We start from the raw sequence: 23,512 nt of genomic DNA, 5'->3' as shown, positions 1-23,512 counted from the left end.
GGCAGTGATGAAGAGTCTCAGCTTGGAACGTCCATAGATGCTGCCTTGCCTGCTGAGTTCCTCCAGCATTATGTGAGTATGGTTAAAAGTTTCTACAACAGTGAGATGAAGCAGTTTCACAAGGGTAGTGCCTTGATTTTGGGGTGGGGTAGGGTTTGCAGTGTGCGCATAAGTCTAGTCAAGTCAAGTCACTTTTATTGTCATTTCGACCATAGCTGCTGGTACAGTGCATAGTAAAAATGAGACAACGTTTTTCAGGACCATGGTGTTACATGACACAGTACAAAAACTAGACTGAACTACGTAAAAAAACAACACAGAGAAAGCTATACTAGACTACAGACCTACACAGGACTGCGTAAAGTGCACAAAACAGTGCAGGCATTACAATAAATAATAAACAGGACAAGGTGATGTTGAGGTCAATGGACAGATGATAGTGGGAATGACGGTCACATAGAGTCAATGGAGAGATCACACTGGAGTCAGCAGATTGTGGCGATGGGGGTGGAGGAATCAGAGGTTTCAGGAAGTCAAAAGGTCATGGGGGTGGTGTTCAGAGGAAAGCAGGTTACAAGGGGTGAGGTGGCGCCAACCACTGCTGCTGCCAGCTCCCAATATGGAGCTGGGGGTTAGGAAATAGTACAGAGATTGTGGGGGGTGGGGGTGGAGAGGAGACTGGGATCCTGATAGAGGCAGTGGAGAGGTTGTGAAGAAAGGGGATTGGCAAAGTGTGAAAAGGATGGTCTGGAGCACAGGTTCTGAGTGGTCAGTGTTCAGAGGGCCTCGGGAATCCAGGTCACAAACATCCAGGTCAGTGGACAGAGAGTTGCTGTGTTCTAGGAGACAGATTTCAGGAGGTCAGTCAGGGTTCTATAGGATTCACAGAATATAGGACATAGAACAGTATAACACGGAACGGGCTCTTCAGCCCAAGATTTTGTACCAATCTATATAAACCTGCTCCATGATCAATCTAACCTTTCCCTCCCACACGGCCTGAGCCTATAACCCTTTATTTTTCTTATATTTGTCTCTTTTAAACATTCTTATTGTATCAGCTTCTATCTCGATCCCCAGAAGTGTGTTCCAGGCACTTCTCATTCTCTGTGTGAAAACTGATGTCTGACATCTCCCTAAAGTTTCTTAAACAGATCCCCTCTGGTATTGGCGGAAAGGGGCCCGTGACACAGAGTAGTGTGGAGTTGATGGAATCTGTGGACAGATTGTGAGTTCCTATATCCTACCCTTCCCATTCCTTGGCCCCTGCCTCCACCATGATTGCCGACCTCAGAGTGTAATCCCTCAACTGTCTCCCTGCAGTCTGTCATCTGACTTTACTGCTCCACCGGCATCTGTTTTTTATGGCCCTCCTCTCTTGGACAGTTCGAGATTCAGTTGGTAGGGCAAATAGATTTCACTTGGAAGAAAAGGAGAAAGATGGAAGCTGACTATGATTATGCTTTCTTTATACCTTCTTAGCAGGTCTATTTTTTAAAAAACTAAAGTTATCAGATCACTGTATTTATGTTTTTCCTATTTAGTGTGAAATCAATGGAAAGTGGCTAATCTGATGGACTAGATTCCCCACTCCAGATGAATTAAAGTTATTTCCTCTGTTTTGTTCGGAGGTGTAAGCATCACCCTCTTCACCCTCTCCTCTGGAGAATAGGCTTATAAATGGCCTTTGCATCATACTAGGACCACTTAAGCCAATCAGGGTGGTTGTTCCGAGTTGCTATGGGAACATGTGTGTCCTCAGTACGGAGCCAGCAGGGTGTGAATGAATTTTCATGAGAAATTTCATTTTGTGATATGTAAATCTAACGGGGCAGACTAGGTCAGGACTAAACAGAGTACAATTTTATGATTGAGTGCAGTGGTCTTATGCCTGAGGACCTGTTTGTGCCATCCTAGGGAAGCAAAAAAGGTGCTTTTTAAAAACTTCATACATTTGATTTTGCAGAAAGTGTTGACAGCTTGACAGCTAATATTCCAGTCAGTGCTCTTGGGTCTAGCATAATATCTGTTAGATGTCTGACACCAATCCAGAATCCACAGTTTGTCAGTCGGCACAGCCGGCTCTGGATACGCACCACAGCTTTCAGTGGACATTCAGTAACCTTTCATGCATTTTGAATATTGTGTGCATTTCATCCAGTGCCCAGTCCTTGACCACTGGACAAGGAATGACAGAGCTATAGCTGCAGAATCCTCACTGAACCATGTCATTATGAAGATGGATGCAGTACCAGTAGCAATCTGCTGGAGGAACTCAACGGTTGAGCAGCAACTGTGGGAGGAAAGAAATTGCTGACATTTTGGGTCAAATCCCTGCATCGGGACTGAGAGTGCAGAGACAATATGGCCTGAGAGGAGAAGGGGAGTGGAGGTGACGAGGATTCCACAGCAGATTGTTTGTTGCTCCTGATTCCGGCATTTGCAATCTCATGTGTCTCCTCTGAATACAACTAACCTGGTCTGAAAGGACCAGGAATGGAGTCCTCCAGGCTCCCAGTTGGACCTGAAGGCTCCCACTCTATCCTATAGGTTTGAGGTTAAATCACTCTCTTTATTTTCATTAACTCATTAAGTAGTTTTGCATGAACGTACAGAAACTCAGAAAACTACAGGGAGTATTCATCTCAGACGCATCCTCCCCAGAACTGATGATGTCTACAGGAGGTGCTACCTTGAGGAGACAGCATCTAACATCAAGCATTCCCACCATCCAGTCCCACACCACCAGGTTCAGGAACAACAACATTCTTACAACTATGAGGTTCTTGAACTGACCTGCACATCCCAAATCCTACCTCAGCAATGGACATCTTTGTATTACCATGGATTTGTTTCTAATTGTGTCTTATTTTGCACTAAAGTCTTGTTTTTACAGTCTTTTTTCCACTCTCTGCACTATCTTGCACAATTTATGTGTAATCGATGTTCTAGGTGTTGTCTGTACCTTTGTGCCTGTGATTGTTTCTGTAAGCAAGCTTTTCAATATACCTGTACCTCAGTGCACTTGTGCACATAACAACAAGTGTTATGTCAGCTTTGTCAGCTAGCAATTAATTACCACTGTATGGGTGGAGACAATGAGCATGGAAAGAGGGGAACGTATGTAGAACTGAGTGAGAATAGTGTGCAAGACTGGGACAATGGGAGAAGTCTTGGGAGTTTAAACACCAGCCTAGTATACAAATACAAAAATGATTCGAGAAATCTGGAAAAAATTGCCAACGAGTATTAAGCTTCCCTGGCTCTATCCCCCTCCTCACGTATCGCCCAGCCCAGCAGCTCTTGTCTCACCACTGTCCACGCCCCCTTGCCAATTTATGCCAGCATAAATGCATAAATCTACATTTATGCCAGATGTAGAAAAAATGCCTACATCTTTTCTACAATCTGATGTAGGACCTGGACCTGAAACATTGACCATCCCTCAGCCTCACTGAATTCCTCCAGCAGATTGTTTTGTTCTTGGTCCAAATGAGCATCAAGGTCAATGGCTGACCCTGGTCCTCTCTCTGCATCTCCACAGATGCCTCACTTGCTGAGTATTCTAAAATTTCAACATTTGAGAGAAATTTGGATATGTACGTGGATGGAAAGAGTGTGGAGAGCTATGGTCTGGGTGCAGAACTAGGCAGGTTAATAGTTTGGCATGGACTAGATGGGCCAAAGGGCCTGTTTCTGTGCTGTACTACTCTATGACTCTACAACTCTATGACTCTCAATTCCCAATTTCTATACTTGTTATACAACATGGCCAGATCCCTTGCACAGGTCCTCAAGGCTTTGGTATCCTTTTAAATTCTGCAGTACATAAACATAAGAGATACTGCAGATGCTGGAATTGTAGAATAACACATACAAAATGCTGGAGGAACTCAGTAAGTCAAACAGCGTCTATGGAAATGAACAAACAGTCAACATTTCAGGGTGACTTACGGTAGTTACTCTGAAGCTTGGACCACTTTATAGCGTTGGATTTTTCTGTGCTGGTTTGGTGCAAACTGCAAGGGAGTGGGGTTGTTATTGGAAGATAGTGAGACATATAGGTGCTGAATAACTTGCTGACCTTCAGTGACCAAGATGTTCTATATTTAAAATTTATAAAATTCAATCAATTATTAACAATAAAATCCAATGAACTCCAATGTAATTAACCTTTCACATATTACCCAGAAGCACAAGATCATATAGTTATCAGGGGTATTGTTGAAAAAACTGGAAAATTCATTTAATTAAAAGTCAAGAAACAAGCTGAGAAGGTTTAAATAATAAATAAGGTCTTGAACGCAAAATATTTCTTTCTTGAGAAAATAGTTAATCACTTCTTCATCAAAGAAACATTATCTATGGCAGAGGCAGATGGACTCTTTACCAGGAGGGAAACATGCTAAAGGTATTGGATCATGTTGAATCACTTGGCTTTACCAGACTCTTCACTCAGCATTTGCAGCTATTCTCTGTAAGCGACCTTACGTTTTACATTTGCCAAATAGACTCACAGTGTCTGTACTGAACATGATGCTGAATTAAACTAATTCTTTTCTGCCTGTACATGATCCAGATCTCTCCATTCCCTGCCTATTTGTGTGTCTAACATTCTCTTAAACATCGCTCTGCATCTAGTTCTATCACTGCCCCAGCAATCCATTCAGGGCACCTACTACGCTCTGGATGTAAAAGCTTGCCTGGTGCATCTCCTTTAAACTTTCCCCCTCTCACCTTACTTGCATGCAACCTACTTAACATTTCTCTCATGGGATGAAGATTCTGACTGTCTACCATATCTATGCCTCTGATGCTCTTATAAACTTCTATCACGTCTCCTCTCGGAGCCTCTGATGCTCCGAAGAAATCAACCCAAGTTTATCCAACCTTTCTTTATAGCTCTGTGATGCCATTGGGTTCCCTGTCAGCAAACCTCTAAACTTAAAAGAGCATTTTAAGCCCGATCTTATATAGATATCCGTGGGTGCCTTCACTATAAGGAAGTTATACTGTATCAACCGCTTTACAATTCAACCGCCAGGAGTAAGATATGTTAAAGTGCCGGGGTTAGGACTCAATGTATTTAAGTAAACTACTTAAGAACTTTTTAAAAGCTATTATTAATGCTTTTTGAGAGGGTGATTTTAGATGCATATCATATTTTTACTGAGTTAAGTATTGTATGTAATTAGTTTTGCTACAATAAGTGTATGGGACATTGGAAAAAATGTTGAATTTCCTGAATAAAGTATCTATCTATCTATCTATCTATCTATCTATCTATCTATCTATCTATCTATCAACCTACTCTTCAAGGGCTAACTTACACCCCTGTCTAGTCATTCCACCCCTTCTGTGGCGAGGCTTAGCTGTCAATGCCCATTGCCCATTCCCCCTCCCTACCAAGGGGAGGTGTCCAGCTGACAAAGTAGTTTACCTAAACACAAACAACACACACAAAATGCTGGTGGAACACAGCGGGCCAGGCAGCATCTATAGGGAGAAGCACTGTCGACGTTTCGGGCCGAGACCCTTCGTCAGGACTAGTCTTCTAGAAGTGCTTCTCCTTATAGATGCTGCCTGGCCCGCTGTGTTCCATCAGCATTTTGTGTGTGTTGTTTGAATTTCCAGCATCTGCAGGTTTCCTCATGTTTACCTAAACACAGTTATTTTATTTTTAATAATGTAGCTTTAAATTTAGACAAATGGTTCTTAACACTCATTTAACCCTCACAGGAGATTTCAAATTTATAAAAGATTTCCAAATTACAAAGGATTTCCAAACACAGGTGCAATTGTTATGAACTAGAAGAACCTACCAATGAGTTGCAGATGAATGAATTGTCTGTGACAGAAACTAAAGGTTGAGGAATGAACCTATATTATTAATTTTATATTATTTTGTACCAGATGACATCATCTGCAAGTGTTATTTTCTAGACACCTCTGCTGGGACAAAGTAACTCAAACAAATGGTCTTAGAAGCTTGTGGCAACAGAGATCCTTAACATCCACAATTAATGCAGTGAGGGTTGACCCCCAAGCACACAAACATCCCTACTTACAATCACGTTTGATGTCCTAAGTGACATAACCTCATTGTCTTGTATTTGGCTACTGGAAACAACTTACCCAATCACTTTACTTTGCAAAGCTGTGCCTCCAACTTCAAACTGATGCTGCTTGAGAACTAGGGATTGGTTCTTGTTTACAACAAAAAGCTGAGCAAAGAATATTTATTAAAAGTTTAAGCTTATCAGCCTGGTCATGCAGCTGTGCTAGAAATCTGAGTTTAGCAATAAGCCTCTTGGGCCCTGGAAAGTGATTATCCATCACAACTCATACTCTCTAATCTAGGCAGCATCCTAGTGAACCTCTTCTGTACCTTTTTCAAAGCTTCCACAACCTTCACGTAAAAGGGAAACTAGAATCACACACAGTACTCCATGTGTCACCTAACCGAAGTTTTATATAGCAGCGACATGACTTTCTTACTGGTATTCTCGGTGCCCTGCCCAATGCCATGTACATTCTGCTCTGCCCTGGCCACACTCAGTGAACAATGTACTTGGACAACTGACCTGTATACCTTCACCTTGCCTGGACTAAACTTCATCTGCAATTTCTCCACTAATATTGTAATTGATCTATACTCTATCTTTTGGCAAACCTCTGCACTGTCCACAGCTCCACCAATCTATGTGTCATCTGCAAACTTACTAACATAGCCATCTACATTTTCAGCCAAGTCATTTATATGTTGCAAACAACAGAGGCTTCAGTATTGTTCTTTGTGGAACACCACTGGTCGTGGTCCTCCGGCCAGATTAACACCCCTCTACCATTACCCTCTTTTCTGTGGGCAAGCAATTCTAATCCCAACTACAAAGGCACTGTAGATCCCAAGCACACTAGTCTTCTGGGTCAATCCAAATCCTTACAATCTCTTCCCTCTGCTAAGGTTCCTCATCTCCAAACCTTCAGTAGGTCTGTTCCATATTTTGTTTTCTCATCACCATTTTCCCATTCTCTTATGTTGTTAGTCCCTTTATCCCATGTGCTGTGACACTCCGATTGCAAGTTTTCTGATTGACGATTTTTTTAGCCTGTCTTTCCATTAATGTATTTCCTTATCTCCAAGCACTTACCATCAAACTTCATGAGTGGATTTTCAGGATGAGTTCAAGAATTGCTTTGTGTGCTAGGCATTTGTATTGCACAGTAACTAGTTTCTCACCATATGAAAACAATCAATTCTGTATCTTTTATTTGTTCAATAAACAACCTCATTTTTCCAGAGTGAACTTTATTTGCCTCAGTTTTTCCCCACATATGTAATTTGTGTGTGAATTTCACACTTTTGTTTATATTCTAATTACTCTAACTCTTAAGTTAATATTATTCACAGTTTGCATTTAACCAGTTATAATTTAACCAGATGTTGCCTGGATTGGGGATCATGCCTTATGAAAAACAGGCTGAGTGAACTCAGCATTTTCTCCTTGGAGCAACGGAGGATGAGAGGTGACCCGATAAAGGTGTATAAGATGATGAGAGGCATTGATCGTGTGGATAGTCAGAGCCTTCTTCCCAAGGCTGAAATTGTTGCCACAAGAGGACACAGGTTTAAGGTGCTAGAGAGTAGGTACAGAGGAGATGTCAGGGGTAAGTTTTTTACTCAAGAGAGTGGTGAGTGCGTAGAATGGGCTGCCGGCAATGGTGGTGGAGGCAGATACCATAGAACCATAGAACATTACAGCACAGTACAGGCCCTTCAGCTGACCCATAGAATCCTTAAAAAAAAGTACTAAACCCACACAACCCATAACCTTCCATTTTTCTTTCATCCATGTGCCTGTCCAAGAGGCTCTTAAATACCCCTAATGTTTTAGCCTCCACCACCATCCCTGGCAAGTCATTCCAGGCACTCACAACCCTCTGATTAAAAAACTTACCCCTGATGTCTCCCCTAAACTTCCCTCCCTTAATTTTGTACATATGCCCTCTGGTGTTTGCTATTGGTGCCCTGGGAAACAGGTACTGACTATCCACCCTATCTATGCCTCTCATAATCTTGTAGACCTCTATCAAGTCCCCTCTCATTCTTCTACGCTCCAACGAGAAAAGTCCCAGCTCTGCTAACCTTGCTTCATATGACTTGTTCTCCAATCTGGGCAACATCCTGGAAAATCTCCTCTGCACCCTCTCCATAGCTTCCACATCCTTCCTATAATGAGGTGACCAGAATTGAACACGATACTCTAAGTGCGGGCTCACTAGAGATTTGTAGAGTTGCAACATGACCTCTCTACTCTTGAACTCAATCCCCCTGTTAATGAAGCCTAGCATCCCATAGGCCTTCTTAACTACCCTATCAACCTGCACAGCGACCTTGAGGGATGTATGGATTTGAACCCCAAGGTCCCTTTGTTCATCCACACTCTTAAGTAACTGACCATTAATCCTGTACTCAGTCTTCTGGTTGGACCTTCCAAAATGCATCACCTCACACTTGTCCAGATTGAATTCCATCTGCCATTTTTCTGCCCAACTCCGCAGCCTGTTGAAATCCTCTTGTAACCTTCGACCACCTACAGCTCCATCCAAAATTCCTCCAATCTTCGTGTCATCCGCAAACTTACTCACCCATCCTACATCCAGGTCATTTATAAAAATCACAAATAGCAGGGGTCCCAGGACAGATCCCTGCGGCACTCCACTAGTCACCGACCTCCAGGCAGAATACTTTCCTTCCACAACTACCTTCTGCTTTCTTCCTTTAAGCCAATTTTTTATCCAAACAGCCAAGGTTCCACTTATCCCATGCCTCATGACTTTCTGGATGAGTCTCTCATGAGGGACCTTGTCAAATGCTTTGCTAAAGTTCATGTAGACCACATCCACTGACCTACCTTCATCAATTTCTTTTGTTACCTCTTCAAAAACCTCAATCAGGCTCGTGAGGCACAATCTTGCCTTCACAAAGCCATGTTGACTATCCACGAGTAGACTGTACCTCTCCAAATGCTCATAGATCCTATCCTTAAGAATCCTTTTCAGTAGTTTTCATACCACTGATGTAAGACTCACCGGTCTATAGTTCCCAGCTTTCTCCCTATTAACTTTTTTGAACAAGGGAACTACATTTGCCATTCTCCAGTCCTCCAGCACTTCCCCTGCAGCCAAAGAGGATTCAAAGATCATGGCTAATGCTCCTGCGATTTCTTCTCTCAATTCCCACAACAACCTGGGGTGTATCATATCCGGCCCTGGGGATTTATCAATCTTAATGTTTTTAAGAAGATCCAGCACTTCTCCCTTAATCTCCACACTGTCCAGCACACAGGCCTGCTCTACTTCGACCTCATCCTGATCAAGATCCTTTTCACTTGTGAATACTGAAGCAAAGTATTCATTTAGGACCTCCTCCGCCTCCAGGCACATATTGCCCTCTTTATCCTTTAGTGGTCCCACCTTCATTCTCGTCATCCTCCTATTCTTTGCATACGCATAGAACACCTTGGGGTTCTCCTTAATGCCGAGGCCTTCTCATGCCCCCTTCAAGCTCTCCTAAGTCCTTTCTTTAGCTCCTTCCTGACTCCCCTATTTTTCTCATAAGCCTCTCCTACTTTCTGCTTCATATATCTAACATATGCTTCCTTTTTCCTCCTGACGAGTTACCTTACATGTTTTGTCAGCCACAGTTCCCTTTTCCTACCATTTTTTCTTTGCCGCAGTGGGACAAACCTATCCTGAACCCAGCTCAAGTGATCCCTAAACTTCTCCCACATTACTTCTGTGCTTTCCCCTTTGAACATCTGTTTCCAATTTACTCTTGCTAGTTCCTGCCTCATCCCTTCAAAGTTAGCCCTTCGCCAGTTAAGCACTTCACTATTTCGTCTGATTTTATCCCTTTCCCTAGCTATGCTGAAGCTAAGGGAGTTGTGGTCACTCTCACCAAAATGCTCCCCCACCAAGAGGTCTGTCACCTGGCCAGGTTCATTACCCAGAACTAGATCCAGTATAGCCTCTCCTCTTGTCGGCCGGTCCACATATACTGTGTCAGGAATCCTTCTTGAACACACCTGACAAATTCAGCCCTATCTATCCCTCTTGCACTCAGGAGGTGCCAGTCAATATGAGGGAAGTTGAAATCACCCATAACTACTACCCTGTATTTCCTGCTCCGTTCTAAAATCTGCCTGCTTATCTGCTCCTCGGTGTCCCGAGGGCTATTTGGGGGTCTATAGACTACTCCCAGCACAGTGATTGATCCCTTCCTATTTCTGATTTCCACCCAGACTGACTCCGCGGACAATCCTTCTGCAGCATCCTCCCTTTCTATAGCCGTGATACTATCCCTGACCAGCAATGCCACTCCCTTCCCCCTCCCCTTTTCTACCTCCCATCCTATTCCTTTTAAAACACCTGAACCCCGGGACCTGCATCATCCAATCGTTCCCTTCCTCCAACCAAGTTTCAGTAATGGCCACAACATCATAGTTCCACGTACTAATCCATGCTCTAAGTTCATCCTCCTTGTTCCTAATACTCCTAGCATTGAAATAGACACATTTCAACCCCTTTAACTGGCTACAATTATGTTCTGTCCCCTGCCTGTCCTTCCTCATCAACTCAGAACTCTTAGCATCATGCCCTTGTCCTTCTACCTTAATCCCTGCACTCACATTCTGATTCCCACCCCCCTGCCAAACTAGTTTAAACCCTCTCCAACAGCTCTATCAAACCTGCCTGCCAGGATATTGGTCCCCCTGGGATTCAAGTGCAACCTGTCCTTTTTGTACAGGTCACACCTGCCCCAGAAGAGGTCCCAATGATCCAGAAATCTGAATCCCTGCCCCCTGCTCCAATCCCTCAGCCACGCATTTATCCTCCAGAAAATTCTATTCCTTTTCTCACTGTCGCGTGGCACAGGCAGTAATCCCAAGATTACTACCCTTGAGGTCCTGCTTTTCAACTTCCTTCCTAACTCCCTGTAGTCTTCTTTCAGGACCTCTTCCCTTTTTCTACCTATGTCATTGGTACCAATATGTACCACGACCTCTGGCTCCTCACCCTCCCACCACAGGATATCTTGGACGCGATCAGAAACATCCCGGACCCTGGCACCTGGGAGGCAAACTACCATCCGAGTTTCTTTCCTGCGTCCACAGAATCGCCTGTCTGAACCCCTGACTATAGAGTCCCCTATCACTACTGCCTTCCTCTTCCTTTCCCTACCCTTCTGAGCCACAGGGCCAGACTCTGTGCCAGAGGCACGGCCACTGTTTCTTCCCCCAGGTAGGCTGTCCCCCCAACAGTACTCAAACAGGAGTATTTATTGTCAAGGGGTACAGCCACAGGTGTGTTCTCTAGTACCTGACTCTTCCCCTTCCCTCTCCTGACTGTGACCCATTTCTCTGTCCCCCGTGGCCCCGGAGTGACAGCCTGTCTGTAACTCCTCTCTATCACCACCTCACTGTCCCTGACCAGATGAAGGTCATCGAGCTGCAGCTCCAGTTCCCTAACACGGTCCCTTAGGAGTTGCATCTCAATGCACCGGGTGCAGATATGGCCAACACAAAGTACAGTGCAGATGTTGTGGTCAAATCAAGACGTACCAAAAAGCTGGATGAACTCAGCAGGTCGGGCAGCATCCGTTGAAAGAAGCAGTCAACGTTTCAGGTCAAGACCCTTCAGATATGGCCGTCCGGGATGCCGGGAGACTCCAGGACCTCCCACATCTGACACCGACCACAGAAAACTGGCTTCACACACATAGTAACTTCTTTTCCAATCAACAACTGCCTCACCTCTTCCCGTTATCACCGAAGCCTGTGGAGCAAAAGCCCTTTCACTCTGCTGCCCGCTCCCAATGCGATCCATACGATAGGATCTTTTAAGGGACTTTTGAATAGGTATATGGAGGTTGGAAAAATAGAGGGCTATGGGTAAGTCTAGTAATTTCTAGAAACATGTTTGGCACAACTTTGTGGGCTGAAGGGCCTGTATTGTACTGTAGGTTTTCTATGTTTCTATGTAATAATCCTGTTTGTGCAAGCTTATCAAATATCTTCCATCTCAACTATTCAATCAAACTAGTCAAATAGTCCACTTTGACCCTTAAAACAACTTAAACATCCAACTAGAGGAAGCAGGTTGAGTCCCATGAGGCTGTGTCCTCATCTAACAGATAAACACATACACCTCACTGCTGTATGCTGGGTGATGTACAAGAAACTTTCTCCTTCCTGTATTCTAGGCCCAGCAGTAAACTTCTACCCCCTTTGTTGCTGAGACTACTTGTGTTTTTTTGTTACATTTCACATAAAGATCGAACTTCACCTTTGAGCTTTGGTTTTATAATGAACGGACCAGTTACAGACATCATGGAATTAACATAGAACATAGAACACTAGAGCATAGTACAGGCCCTTTGGTCCACAATGTTGTGCCAACCTTTTAACCTACACTAAAATCAATCTAACTGTTTCATCCTTCATAGCCCTTCATCCATATGCCTATCTAAGATTTGTTTAAATGTCCATAATGTATCTGCCTCTACCACTTACCACTCTCTGTGTAAATAACTTACCTCTGACATCCCCCCATACTTTCCTCCAATCACCTTAAAATTATGCCCTCTTGTATTCATTGTCACCCTGGGAAAAAATCTCGAGCTATCCACTTGATCTATGCCTTTTGACATTGTGTACACCTCTATATAGTCACCTCTCATCCTCCTTCGCTCCAGAGAGCTAAGCCCTAGCTTGCTCAACTTAACCTCATAAGAATTGCTCTCTAATCCAGGCAGCACCCTGGTAAAACTCCTCTGCACCCTCTCTAAAACTTCCATATCCTTTCTATAAAGAGGCAACCAAAAATGAACACAATATTCCAAATGTAGTCTAACTAGGGTTTTATAGAGCTGCAACATTACTTCGCGATTCTTGAACTCAATCTCCCAAATAATGAAAGCCTTCAACTGATATGCCACAGCAGATTCCATCTCATTGGCCCTTCACTCAACCCTGGAACATCTGGACAGCAAAGATGCATACATTAGGATGTTCTTTATTGACTACAGCTCAGCATTCAATACTATCATCCCCACAAAGCTAATCAAGAAACTTTAAGACCTTGGCTTCAATACCTGCTTCTGCAATTGGATTCTCAATTTCCTCACTTGCAGACCCAGTCAGTTCGGATTAGCAACAACATGTACATGAAGTGTTGTCGCAGGAAAGCAGCATCCACCAGCCAGGTCGTGCTCCCTTCTTGCTGCTTCCCTCAGGAAGAAGGTCCAGGAGCCTCAGAATTTACATTACCATGTTCGGGAACAATTATTACCCCTCAACTATCGAACTCTAACAAAGGGGATAACTTCACTCAACTTCACTTGCTCCATCATTGAAATGTTCCCACAGCCTATTGACTCACTTTCAGGGACTCTTCATCTAAAGTTCTTGATATTTATTTATTTATTTGTTTGTTTGTTTGTTTGTTTTTGTATTTGCACAGTTTGTTGTCTTTTGCACACTAAGTTGATGCTGTCTTCCATTGATTCTTTTATGCTTATTATTCAATAATGGATTTATTGAGTATGCCCATAAGAAAATGAATCTCAAGGTTGCATATGGTGATATATATGTAGTTTGATAATAAATTAACTTTGAATTTTTAACTTTACCAACCTTGTGAACTTGTATGGCAACTAAGTGATCTATTATTCATATTTTCTCCTTGATCCTTGAATACCTACATATAACAGTGTTAACCTAGAAATTCAAAGTCAGCACATAACTGAGACTTAATATCAATCTTTCAGAATATTTAGCTGCCTGTGTGAAGAATCCTTCTCTAGCTAATATCTGGGTTGGACTTAGACTTGAGCATTGAGAGGAAGACAAAAATCAGTTCCAAGATTCTGCTTGTGGCATTCCTTACTAGGATGCAGACACTTAGTGTATGAGGGCTTTGATGGCCCTGGGCCTGTACTCACTGGAGTTTAGAAGAATGAAGGAGGAGCACAATGGAACGTATCAAATATTGAAAGGCTTAGATAGAATGGATGTGGAAAGGAAGTTTCCTGTAATGGGAAAGTGTAGGACTGGAGGGCACAGTTTCAGAGTACAAAGACATCCTTTTTGAACAGAGAGAGGAGGAATTTCTTCAGCCAGAAGGTGGTGAATCTGTAGAGGTCAAGTCATGGTATCTGGGCGCCTGATAGCACAGGTTGATACGTTGTTGATTAGTAAGGGCACCGGTGGTTATGGGAAGAAAGGAGCAGAACGGGGTTGAGAGGGATTATACTGTAAATCAGACACAATGGAATGGCAGAGCAGACTAAATGGGCTGAATGGCCTAATTCTTCCTCTATATCTTATGGGCAAGAGTTTGTTATGAAAGAACAGCGTTGAAAGGTAATGGTAGCAGCTTGATCAGTAGTATTCCTGGTGCAAGCTTGTGGGTAGTGAAACAGCCAGCTGTAAACTGTCAAGATAAACAAAGGACAGTTTGTGTTGTGCAATGTGTGAAGCTTTCTCGTATTATTCTTAAAGTATGGAAAGACTCTTAGCATATTCCATTCGGATGTCCCTTGAGAATTAGAGACAAGGAATGTCAGTATCAATCTTGGCAATGAGTGAATTCACTAAGGATTGACAAAACTATAAACTTAATGAAGATACTTTAATCAGCTTTGAAAACTGAGAGCTTGTCAAACAGGAAGCAGAATGGAGACCTTTGACATGAGACATCATTGGAAAGCCACCTACAGAGTTTTTTTAGACAAGGACTCTCATCTCTACCTTTAAATTTGCAAAGCAGGATTCAACACAAAATGCAGAGAGAGTAAAACAAAATTATGGGAAATGCAGTTCTTTACCTTACTGATTAACCCAGCAGGAGACAAACCAGATGTGTTGGAAGAAACAAAGTAAATGTACTAATTAAAAGTGGATGAAAAACTGCTATAGTACTTGTAATAATCTCCTACTGTGCTGTCAGGTGCCCAGTGTAGCAGGGAGCTGGTAATGCATTAGCCATAGATGGGTATACAGTACAACAGCATGGCCTGTCAGGGGTTTTACTATGGATGAATGTACAACATTAGGAAGTCACCAAGGCATAGTTATGCCTAAGTGTAACAGGACCAATAGTCAAATTAAAGAATTGACAGTTATCAAAATAACATTTACTTATTTTCATATTATCTGCCTCTATTTAGAGTAATTGACAAACTGGGTTATTATAATACAGTACATGTTGAATAGTAACATGGCAGAGAATGTATTCAGGGCACAGGGTAAGGAAATGAGAGAGAAACAGATTAATAGGCAATGTTAAACAGAAACAAAAATATTTTATTACTCTATAGTCAGTACAAAGATAGTTATCAAAAAGACTCAGTCAGTAAGGGGTCTTATTGAGCACTAGCCTCCCCAGCATTGAGAACATCTTCAAAAGATGATATCTCAGAAAGGTGGTGTCCATTAATATGGACCCCCACCAGCCAGGACATACCCTTTTCTCATTGCTATCATTAGGGAGGAGGTACAGGAACCTGAGGATACACACACTCAATGTTTTAGGAACAGCTTCTTCATCTCCACACCACAATCAGATATCTGAACAGTCTATGAACCCATGAATGCTACCTCTCTTTGACCCTTAAACCTTGCACTACTTACATTTCCATATTTCTTATTATAATTTTAAGTATATTTTATGTATTGCACTGTACTGCTGATACAAAACAACAAACTTAACGACAAATGTCAGTGATTCTGTTAAGGGATCTAAAAGGAAGATGATCTTGGATTGTTAAAGATACCAAATCAATACTTATGTCCAACTTCACTGAGGAAGTTGTTGCTACCAATTGCACAGTGAAAGAGAGGTAGTGGAAAAATTAGATACAATAAGAATCAAAAATTCTAAGTTTGGTATCAGTCAAAAGTGAAAAAAACCTTTGGACATGTCTTAGTTTTTTTGAAGGATGTAGGGTGTAGAGTCCCGGGGCTCTAGCTACAACTCTTCTTGGATGGAGAGTGTCACAGATCTGTAGCAGCTGTAGCACTCTGCTCTCTAGTCTAGTGAGATTTGACCTAAGCATGTCCCTGCTGGCCTGTATGTTGCAAATATAATGTCACTGCCATAATTCAGTAACTGGTGGCGTGTGGAAGCAGTGAGAAGCAGATGTGTCCAGTGTTTAATGATGTGAGTATATGGTGAGTGATTGACAGAAGATGTCACTTGGCGACTGAAGGCAGTGTTTGACGTAGAGCAGTATGGGCAGCTGGTAGTGAGTTATTGGAAGGTAGGATTTGTTGCTGTCTGCATTGACATAACTTTGAGATCATTAAACTTCTTGCGACACTGCATTTATGGCACTTCTGTCAGTGCATATTCTCTCTCATGCTCTCTACCTTGTTAACTGATGCTCTTAGAGTTGCATCTGAGGATGCTCCACTATAGTTTTTGAAACATTCCCAAAACCCAGTGAATGAGTTCAACCAGTGGCTGCAGGAAATAAATTGCTTCACAGTTTCAAATGAAACTAACCCTGATGTCTGCTAATGACCCGAACTATTCATCCATTCAGACCCACAGTCCCAGTTGCACAGCAGCTTTATTTTAACATTCATACCTTTGCCCTCATATTTCATGGTCTTGTCTTTCTTCCTGTCCGCAGTTCCCCTGTAACTTTATAATCTTCCCTGTCGCCCAGTTTGGTCTCCGGAATGATATCATTGTTCGAGTTCCCCACACCATAATCTCCAGATATGGTGAACTTTGACTTCTCCTTATAAACTACCTCTTTGACCCAGATTTTCACAATAGTGTACTGTCATATTTTGTTTGATAATATTTCATGACAAACTCACAAAATGTTATCAAACAAATATGACGGCAAGCTATTTGCATAATGGTGCTACGTAAACACAAGTAGTAGTTGAACAAAATTTACAGCTTAGTGGAAAACAACCTGAGTGTAGGACAGCTTGGAGTGCAGGTAATTGGACAGCCGTTTCAAAGAGCTGGCAGGAGCTCAGTGTGCCAGATGGCCTTCTTCTTTGTTTTACTCAGATTCTTACAAGATTTTTCTTAACTAGTTTAGGCGTCTGGTTCATTTTGCATTTCCACCAGCTACTCAACTGCAAGAAACTTATCTATGTCACCGTGACATAGAAGCATGACATCTACTTGACAGGAAGTTCTCCCAGCACTACAGTTTTATACAATAAGAATATATATAGAAATATATCAAATATAGTAGGATATTAATTTATTCAATAATTGATGTCACGTCTATGAAATGTTTTCACTGCATGAGTAATATCACCTCTTACAGTTACAATGGCTGCAAACAGTTCCCTGCCTGCACTCACTGGGCTTTAAATTATTTTTATATGTGAATAATTTTGAATTGTCTGGAACTAATGAAGGCAATTTTTAAAAGTAAGTTGTTTTTACAAAAATGTAATTTAAAGAGAATGTTTTACAACTTGTGTTTCTGAACTCACAATTCACATTAGTGCAACTCTGCATTCAGCTACATTCTAATATTGCAATGAACACCATATATAATTAAACCTCATTGTCTGATTAGTTTTTAATATATTGCATCTGGAATAAATAAAATGTGTTTGGAAACCATGTAGATGGATGTTTTGGGTGCTGAAAACTCCATTTTAATTTTGCCCACTGCCTTTCAAATCACGGTGCACTTGGCTTTGCAGTCATGAACCTTAATGCTGTGCTGAAATAGGCTGGGTTACATGTTCAATATGATCCATGAAGAGAAAGAAAAGGATATTGTGCAGTCAGAATGAGAATTGAATGGCTTGCTATTCAAGGAGGGATATAAAACGATCATGTTTGTGTCTCATTTTGATTATTGAAACTTGATAATAAAGACGAGGGATAAATATCATGCTGTGAGAGAAGTAACCGTGGATACCGTTAGATAGTTACACTGAATATAATTATATTGATAGAACATTACAGAACCATTGAGTGTCATCTGACGGTGAAATACACTGAGTGGCCACTTTATTAGGTATACCTGTACACCTGCTCGTTAGAGCAAATATCTAATCAGCCAATCACACAGCAGCAACTCAGTGTATGAAGGCATGCAGATGTGGTCAAGAGGCTCTGGTGTTGTTCAGACCAAACATCAGAATGAGAAGAAATGTGATCTAAGTGACTTTGACACTGGAATGATTGTTGGTGCCAGATAGGGTGGTTTGAGTGGTTTTAGAAACCACTAATCCCCTGGGATTTTCATGCAAAATAGTGTCTAGTGTTGTGTTAGAAATGGTTAAAACTAGTGTCTGATGGGATATTTGACCATTCTGGGACAGCTGGGCTGAAGACTGCTCATGCGTGTCGAGAAAAACCTTGGATGATAAGCGCAGTACCAGGAACTCCAATTGATAAGATACTAGGCCCTTGGAACCAGGAGGGAGGATGCATCTGGGGGTAAATTATGAGCCCTGATACAGGGAACAAAGAGGACTGTTAGATTCATGCTGAGAGAATAATTGACATGTCTTTTAAGCAATTGATCATGTACTGACTGTGGGATGCCAAAAAAAGTTATGTGATGAGCTTTGTATAACCTAGAATTCAGAGTTCTGGTGGCGGTGGAGACTGCTGCAGACTCTCCATGATATCATGTTAATAAACTCTTAAAACAAAACTTGGTCACTCTGGTGTTCTTAGTTAGTGTTTCCATGACAAGAATTTACAGAGAATGGTGCTCAAAACAAAAAAACATCCAGTGAGTAGCAGTTCTGAGGATAAAAATACCTTGTTAATAAGAGAGGTCAGAGGAATATGGCCAGACTGGTTCAAGCTGACGGGAAGATGACAGAATGCAAGGGTAGAAATAGTGATGGGGTCTGAAATATCATTGTTAGAGATCACACCCTTCTTCACAGAGGAGAATTTCCGTAATGCAGCTGTTATGTAACTGGGTTGAGAAAATAATGAAAGAGATGATGTGGTAATTCTCATCTAATTGTTTTTACAAACTGGTGCTGGTTGTTGTTTACTAGATTGTCGATGAGTACGTGTCCACAAATTCATTCCTGTTGATCAGTTCTTTTGTGTTATATGGGATTGAAATTAAAATTTACTCAGTATTGAATCACTTGGATTATATTCCCAATTTATCATAGAAGATGAAAATTAAGCTGAAATCTCTGATATACAACCTTAATATTTGATCATTTCTGATCACAATTGAAAGCCAATATGCAAATTAGTGCAATAAAGGAGGGTGTGGATAAACTTGAGTTGTTTTCTCTAGGCCGATGGAGGCTGAGAGAAGACCTCATAGAAATTTATAAGATTATGAGCGGCATTGATAGACAAGACAGCTGGTATCTTTTTCTAGGGTTGAAACATCTAATACTAGAAAGCAAGCATTTAAGGTGAGAAATGTAAAGTTCAAAGGATATGTGCAAAATAAGCTTTTTACACAGAGAATGGTGGGTGTACAGCCAGGGGTGGTACTGGGGACAAATATGTTAGAGGCATTTATGAGGCTCTTACAGGCACATGAATGTACAGAGAATGGAGGGATACAGACATTATGTAGGCAGAGGGATTAATTTAGTGAGGCTAAATTAATTACTTGAAGGGCTTGTTTCTATGTTCTATGACCTTATAAATTAATTAATAAATTAATTACTAGTTTAATTAGTTTGGTGCAACATTGTGGGCTGAAGGGTCCATTTCTGTGCTGTGATTTTCTATGCTCTGTGTTTTAAATAGAATTAATAGATGTTTAAATATAGTAATTGTGCTGAAATTCTTTAAGCCTATAAATTTTAATATGGAACAAGAAATGAAAATGAATGAAGAGGAAGCCAGCTTCTGCTTTGATCAATTTCTGGCAATACATATATAAAGCACTTTGCTGGGTTGGAATCAATGTGTCTACACATTATTGTCGGCTGGGCTGGGCTGTAGAAGATTCCTTGAGTGACAGCAGTTATCAGGACACTGCTTGGGGCAGCTATGTTCAATTCTGAGTGTGAGATACTCAATCAGACAGGACTGGAATCCTGTCTTACTGTCAAAATGGTACAGAATTCATCTTGAATAAGCTACCCAGCCAATAAGCTGCCAGTTGACAGATTGGTTGGCATTTTAAAAAAGTTTTCAAATATCAACATGCGCGCTATATAAAATCATCAGAATTTTTTCCCCCAGAATTGTGGAATCAAGAACTAAAGGGTATGGGTTGGACAGTATAAGAGAGACTTAACAGGAACCTGATGGGCAACTTTTTCACCAGTGTGTGGCTTGTATATGGAATGAGTTGCCAAAGAAGTGTTTGAAGCAGCTGCATTAACAACATTTAAATGCCATTTGGACAGGTACATGGGTAGCAATGTGGGCAAAATGCAGGCAGATGGGACTAGTTTAGATGAGTATCGTGATTAACTTGGACAAGTTGGGCTGAAGGGCTTGTTTCTATGTTCTATGACCTTATAAACAAAACTTAAAGAAAATCTCTTGACAATCGAAGGAGCTGCAGGTGCTCTATATCTGACATATCTACAGAAACATGGTCAGAAACGGATACAAAAACACATATTCAAGATGAATAATAAAAAAAAGGTATTTTTGTAAAACCTTTTACAGATTCAGATCACCACCAAGGAGTTTTCCAGCTAACGAAATGCCACTGAAAACTATTCATGATTGTAGTGAGGAGAATGTGGTTGTGAACCTCTGCACCCATTGCAGTTCCACAGACAGCAATGAGGCTTCCACACTCCAAAAACATTCCAGTTAGTAGGTTAATTGGTCACCTGAGTGTAATTGGGCAGTGCAGGCCTGTGGTCTAGAAGGGCCTGTTACCTAGGCTGTATCTCTAAACAGAAAAAAGCTTAACGACTTCTGATGGTGAACCATTTCTTTCCTTAAAATCTTCTTCTAAGTTCATTTTTCAGCTAACATCTGGCTTTCTGGCTCAGTTTTCTTACATCTAACTCTGAATTGCCTTCAGGTTCTCTTTATGTTAATACAACACAGAACCATTATGTGTGTGTATGGGGGAGGGGGGTTTGGATTCCCCTTCAAAGGAACTGAACTTCAGAAGTATAGTGCTAGTTTGTGGGAAATTCTGTTGCAGTTCCACCGGGCTGAATTTGCTGTCTATGCCATTTCATCCATGTATCTGTTATATATGCACAAACAACAACGGAATAGTCGGATCAAATATTTTTACTGAGTTACGTTAGCCACAGCACACACTGTTCAACTGACAGTGTGGGAGCGTTGAACTGGGCCTTCTAAGACAAAGTCACATGCTCTTGAAAGCCTGCACAAAAATAGAGAGCCTCCCATCTGTAGGAGACCTGTTCAATTCACCACATAATCAATAGTCACGTGCACTTATCACATTCTTGTAATTGATCCAGTACAGTTTAATCTTAATATAACCTTCCCTGGATATCTAATTCCTAATTTATTTTAACCTGATGTTTCCTGCGCTATGTATTATGATGAGTACTTTGCATTGGTGAGTTCTTTGACCAAGCTCTCACCAACATCTAACCTCCTGTCAACTCTAAATCTACAGCCATCTCACAGATATTGACCCTGAAGTTAGTTCAGTATGTTTCCACTTCTCTCAATGCTTTGTTTCTTATTCTTTAGGAACGGAAGCTATGTGCTCACCCCTGTCTGGAGATCTACTGTGGGGAAATTATCTACTATGTCTGCCCTTTGGCACGTCAGAGTGACTTTTATGTTCCTGAAGTAAAGAATGCTGACAAGAAACAGAAAGAAGAGGACACAGATGATGCTCGTACAGATCTTGCAGGTAAATTACAGACGTGGTCTTGGTAAAGAGAAGAACAGCTGCTGAATGGTAAAAGGCATGTTAGTTCAGCACACAAGTTTCGGGAGGGTGCTCAGTTCCAAAGATTGAACTTTTGTGACATTTTTGTGAGCTCTTCAAAGCTACTGCCTGGTGCCATAAATGACTGGGGACACAATGTGTTGGATCTCAGGATGATTAAATGAGTGAACACATTGGATCCTACACCCATCCACTAGCTCCGAGTGGAGTAAGTCCTGATGGAGCTGGAACAGGATATCATCCCACAGAGAAAGGTCCTTCTCTCTCTTGTTCTGTTTGTCACGTTTTTTCTTCAATTCCTCTTCCAGACCTAGCAAGATATCTGTGTGTGTTCTCTACCCAAAATTACAACTGTCCATTTCCCTCTGTTGAGTTCCTCCAGCATCTTGTGTGTTGTCCATGATCCAATGTTTGCGTTTGTGCCCATATTGTGCCCATCAAAATGTGTTCTTTGTCGGAGAATTTACAACTTAAATATTATAGTTTGTGAATGTTGTCTTGGAAAGTTATCATATGTGCTTCAAACCTCCTGTTAAACTGCTGGTGGCAAATGGATGGTAATTGGTTGGTGTATTTTTATAGAGTCATAGAGTACTATACACAGAAATAGGCCCTTTGGCCCATCTAGTCAGTGCAAAACTATTATTATGCCTAGTCCCATCAGCCCACATCTAGACATAGTCCTACATACCCTTCCCATCCACATACTTACCTAAATTTCTCTTAAATGGTAAGATCAAACCTACATCTACCACTTTCATTGGCAGCTCATTCCACATTCTCACCATACTGAGTGAAGAGGTTCCCCCTCAAGATACTTTTAAACATTTCACCTTTCACCCTTAACCTCTAGTTTTACTCTTACCCAACCTCAGTGGAAAAAGCCTGTTTTCATTTACCCTATATGTACCCCTCATAAATTTGTATACCTATGTCATATAGGCATCCGTTAGTCTCATGAGACCATGGATTTACGCCTTGGAAGGTTTCCAGGGCGCAGGCCTGGGCAGGGTTGTATGGGACACCGGCAGTTGCCCAAGCTGCAAGCTTTCCCCTCTCCACGCTACCGATGTTGTCCAAGGGAAGGGCACTAGGACCCAAGCAGCTTGGCACTGGTATCATCGCAGAGCAATGTGTTGTTAAGTGCCTTGCTCAAGGACACAACACCTTCAGATCACTAGACCGATGCCTTATCCACTAGGCCATGTGCCAACACACCTTTGTCATATCTCTCCTCATTCTCCTACGCTGCAGGGAATAAAGTCCTAACGTATTCAACCTTTCCCTATAACCCAGTTCTTCAAGTCCCAGCAACATCCTGTAAATTTACTCTTTCAATCATATTGACATCTCTTCTGTAGGTAGGTGACCAGAACTGTATACAATACCCCAAGGTAGGCCTCACTAACGTCTTATACAACTTCAACATAACATCCCAACATTTGTACTCAATACATTGATTTATGAAGGCCTATCTACCTGTGACTCCACTTTCAAGGAAATATGCATCTATATTCCTGATTCCTCTGTTCAACTGCTCTCCTCAGTGCCCTACTTTTCACAATGTAAATCCTATCCTGGTTGGCCCCCCCAAAGTACAACACCTCACACGTCTCTGTA

The 23,512-nt window shown here is 41.7% G+C and overlaps 1 protein-coding gene across 1 annotated transcript in view; it reads left to right on the top strand.

Moving 5' to 3' along the window:
- The window catches only part of tex264b (testis expressed 264, ER-phagy receptor b), a 454,741-nt gene that overhangs the window by 300,405 nt on the left and 130,824 nt on the right, over positions 1 to 23,512 (top strand). Inside the window, exon 3 of the mRNA XM_073072587.1 lies at positions 21,688 to 21,853. Within this exon, the coding sequence (XP_072928688.1) occupies positions 21,688 to 21,853 (166 nt within the window). The remainder of the gene's footprint in view (positions 1 to 21,687; positions 21,854 to 23,512) is intronic.

The sequence above is a fragment of the Hemitrygon akajei genome, chromosome 19 (assembly GCF_048418815.1).
Source record: "Hemitrygon akajei chromosome 19, sHemAka1.3, whole genome shotgun sequence".
NCBI lineage: Eukaryota > Metazoa > Chordata > Chondrichthyes > Myliobatiformes > Dasyatidae > Hemitrygon > Hemitrygon akajei.
Note: the sequence above shows the minus strand (reverse complement) of the source record. Positions and strands in the feature narration are given on the sequence as shown.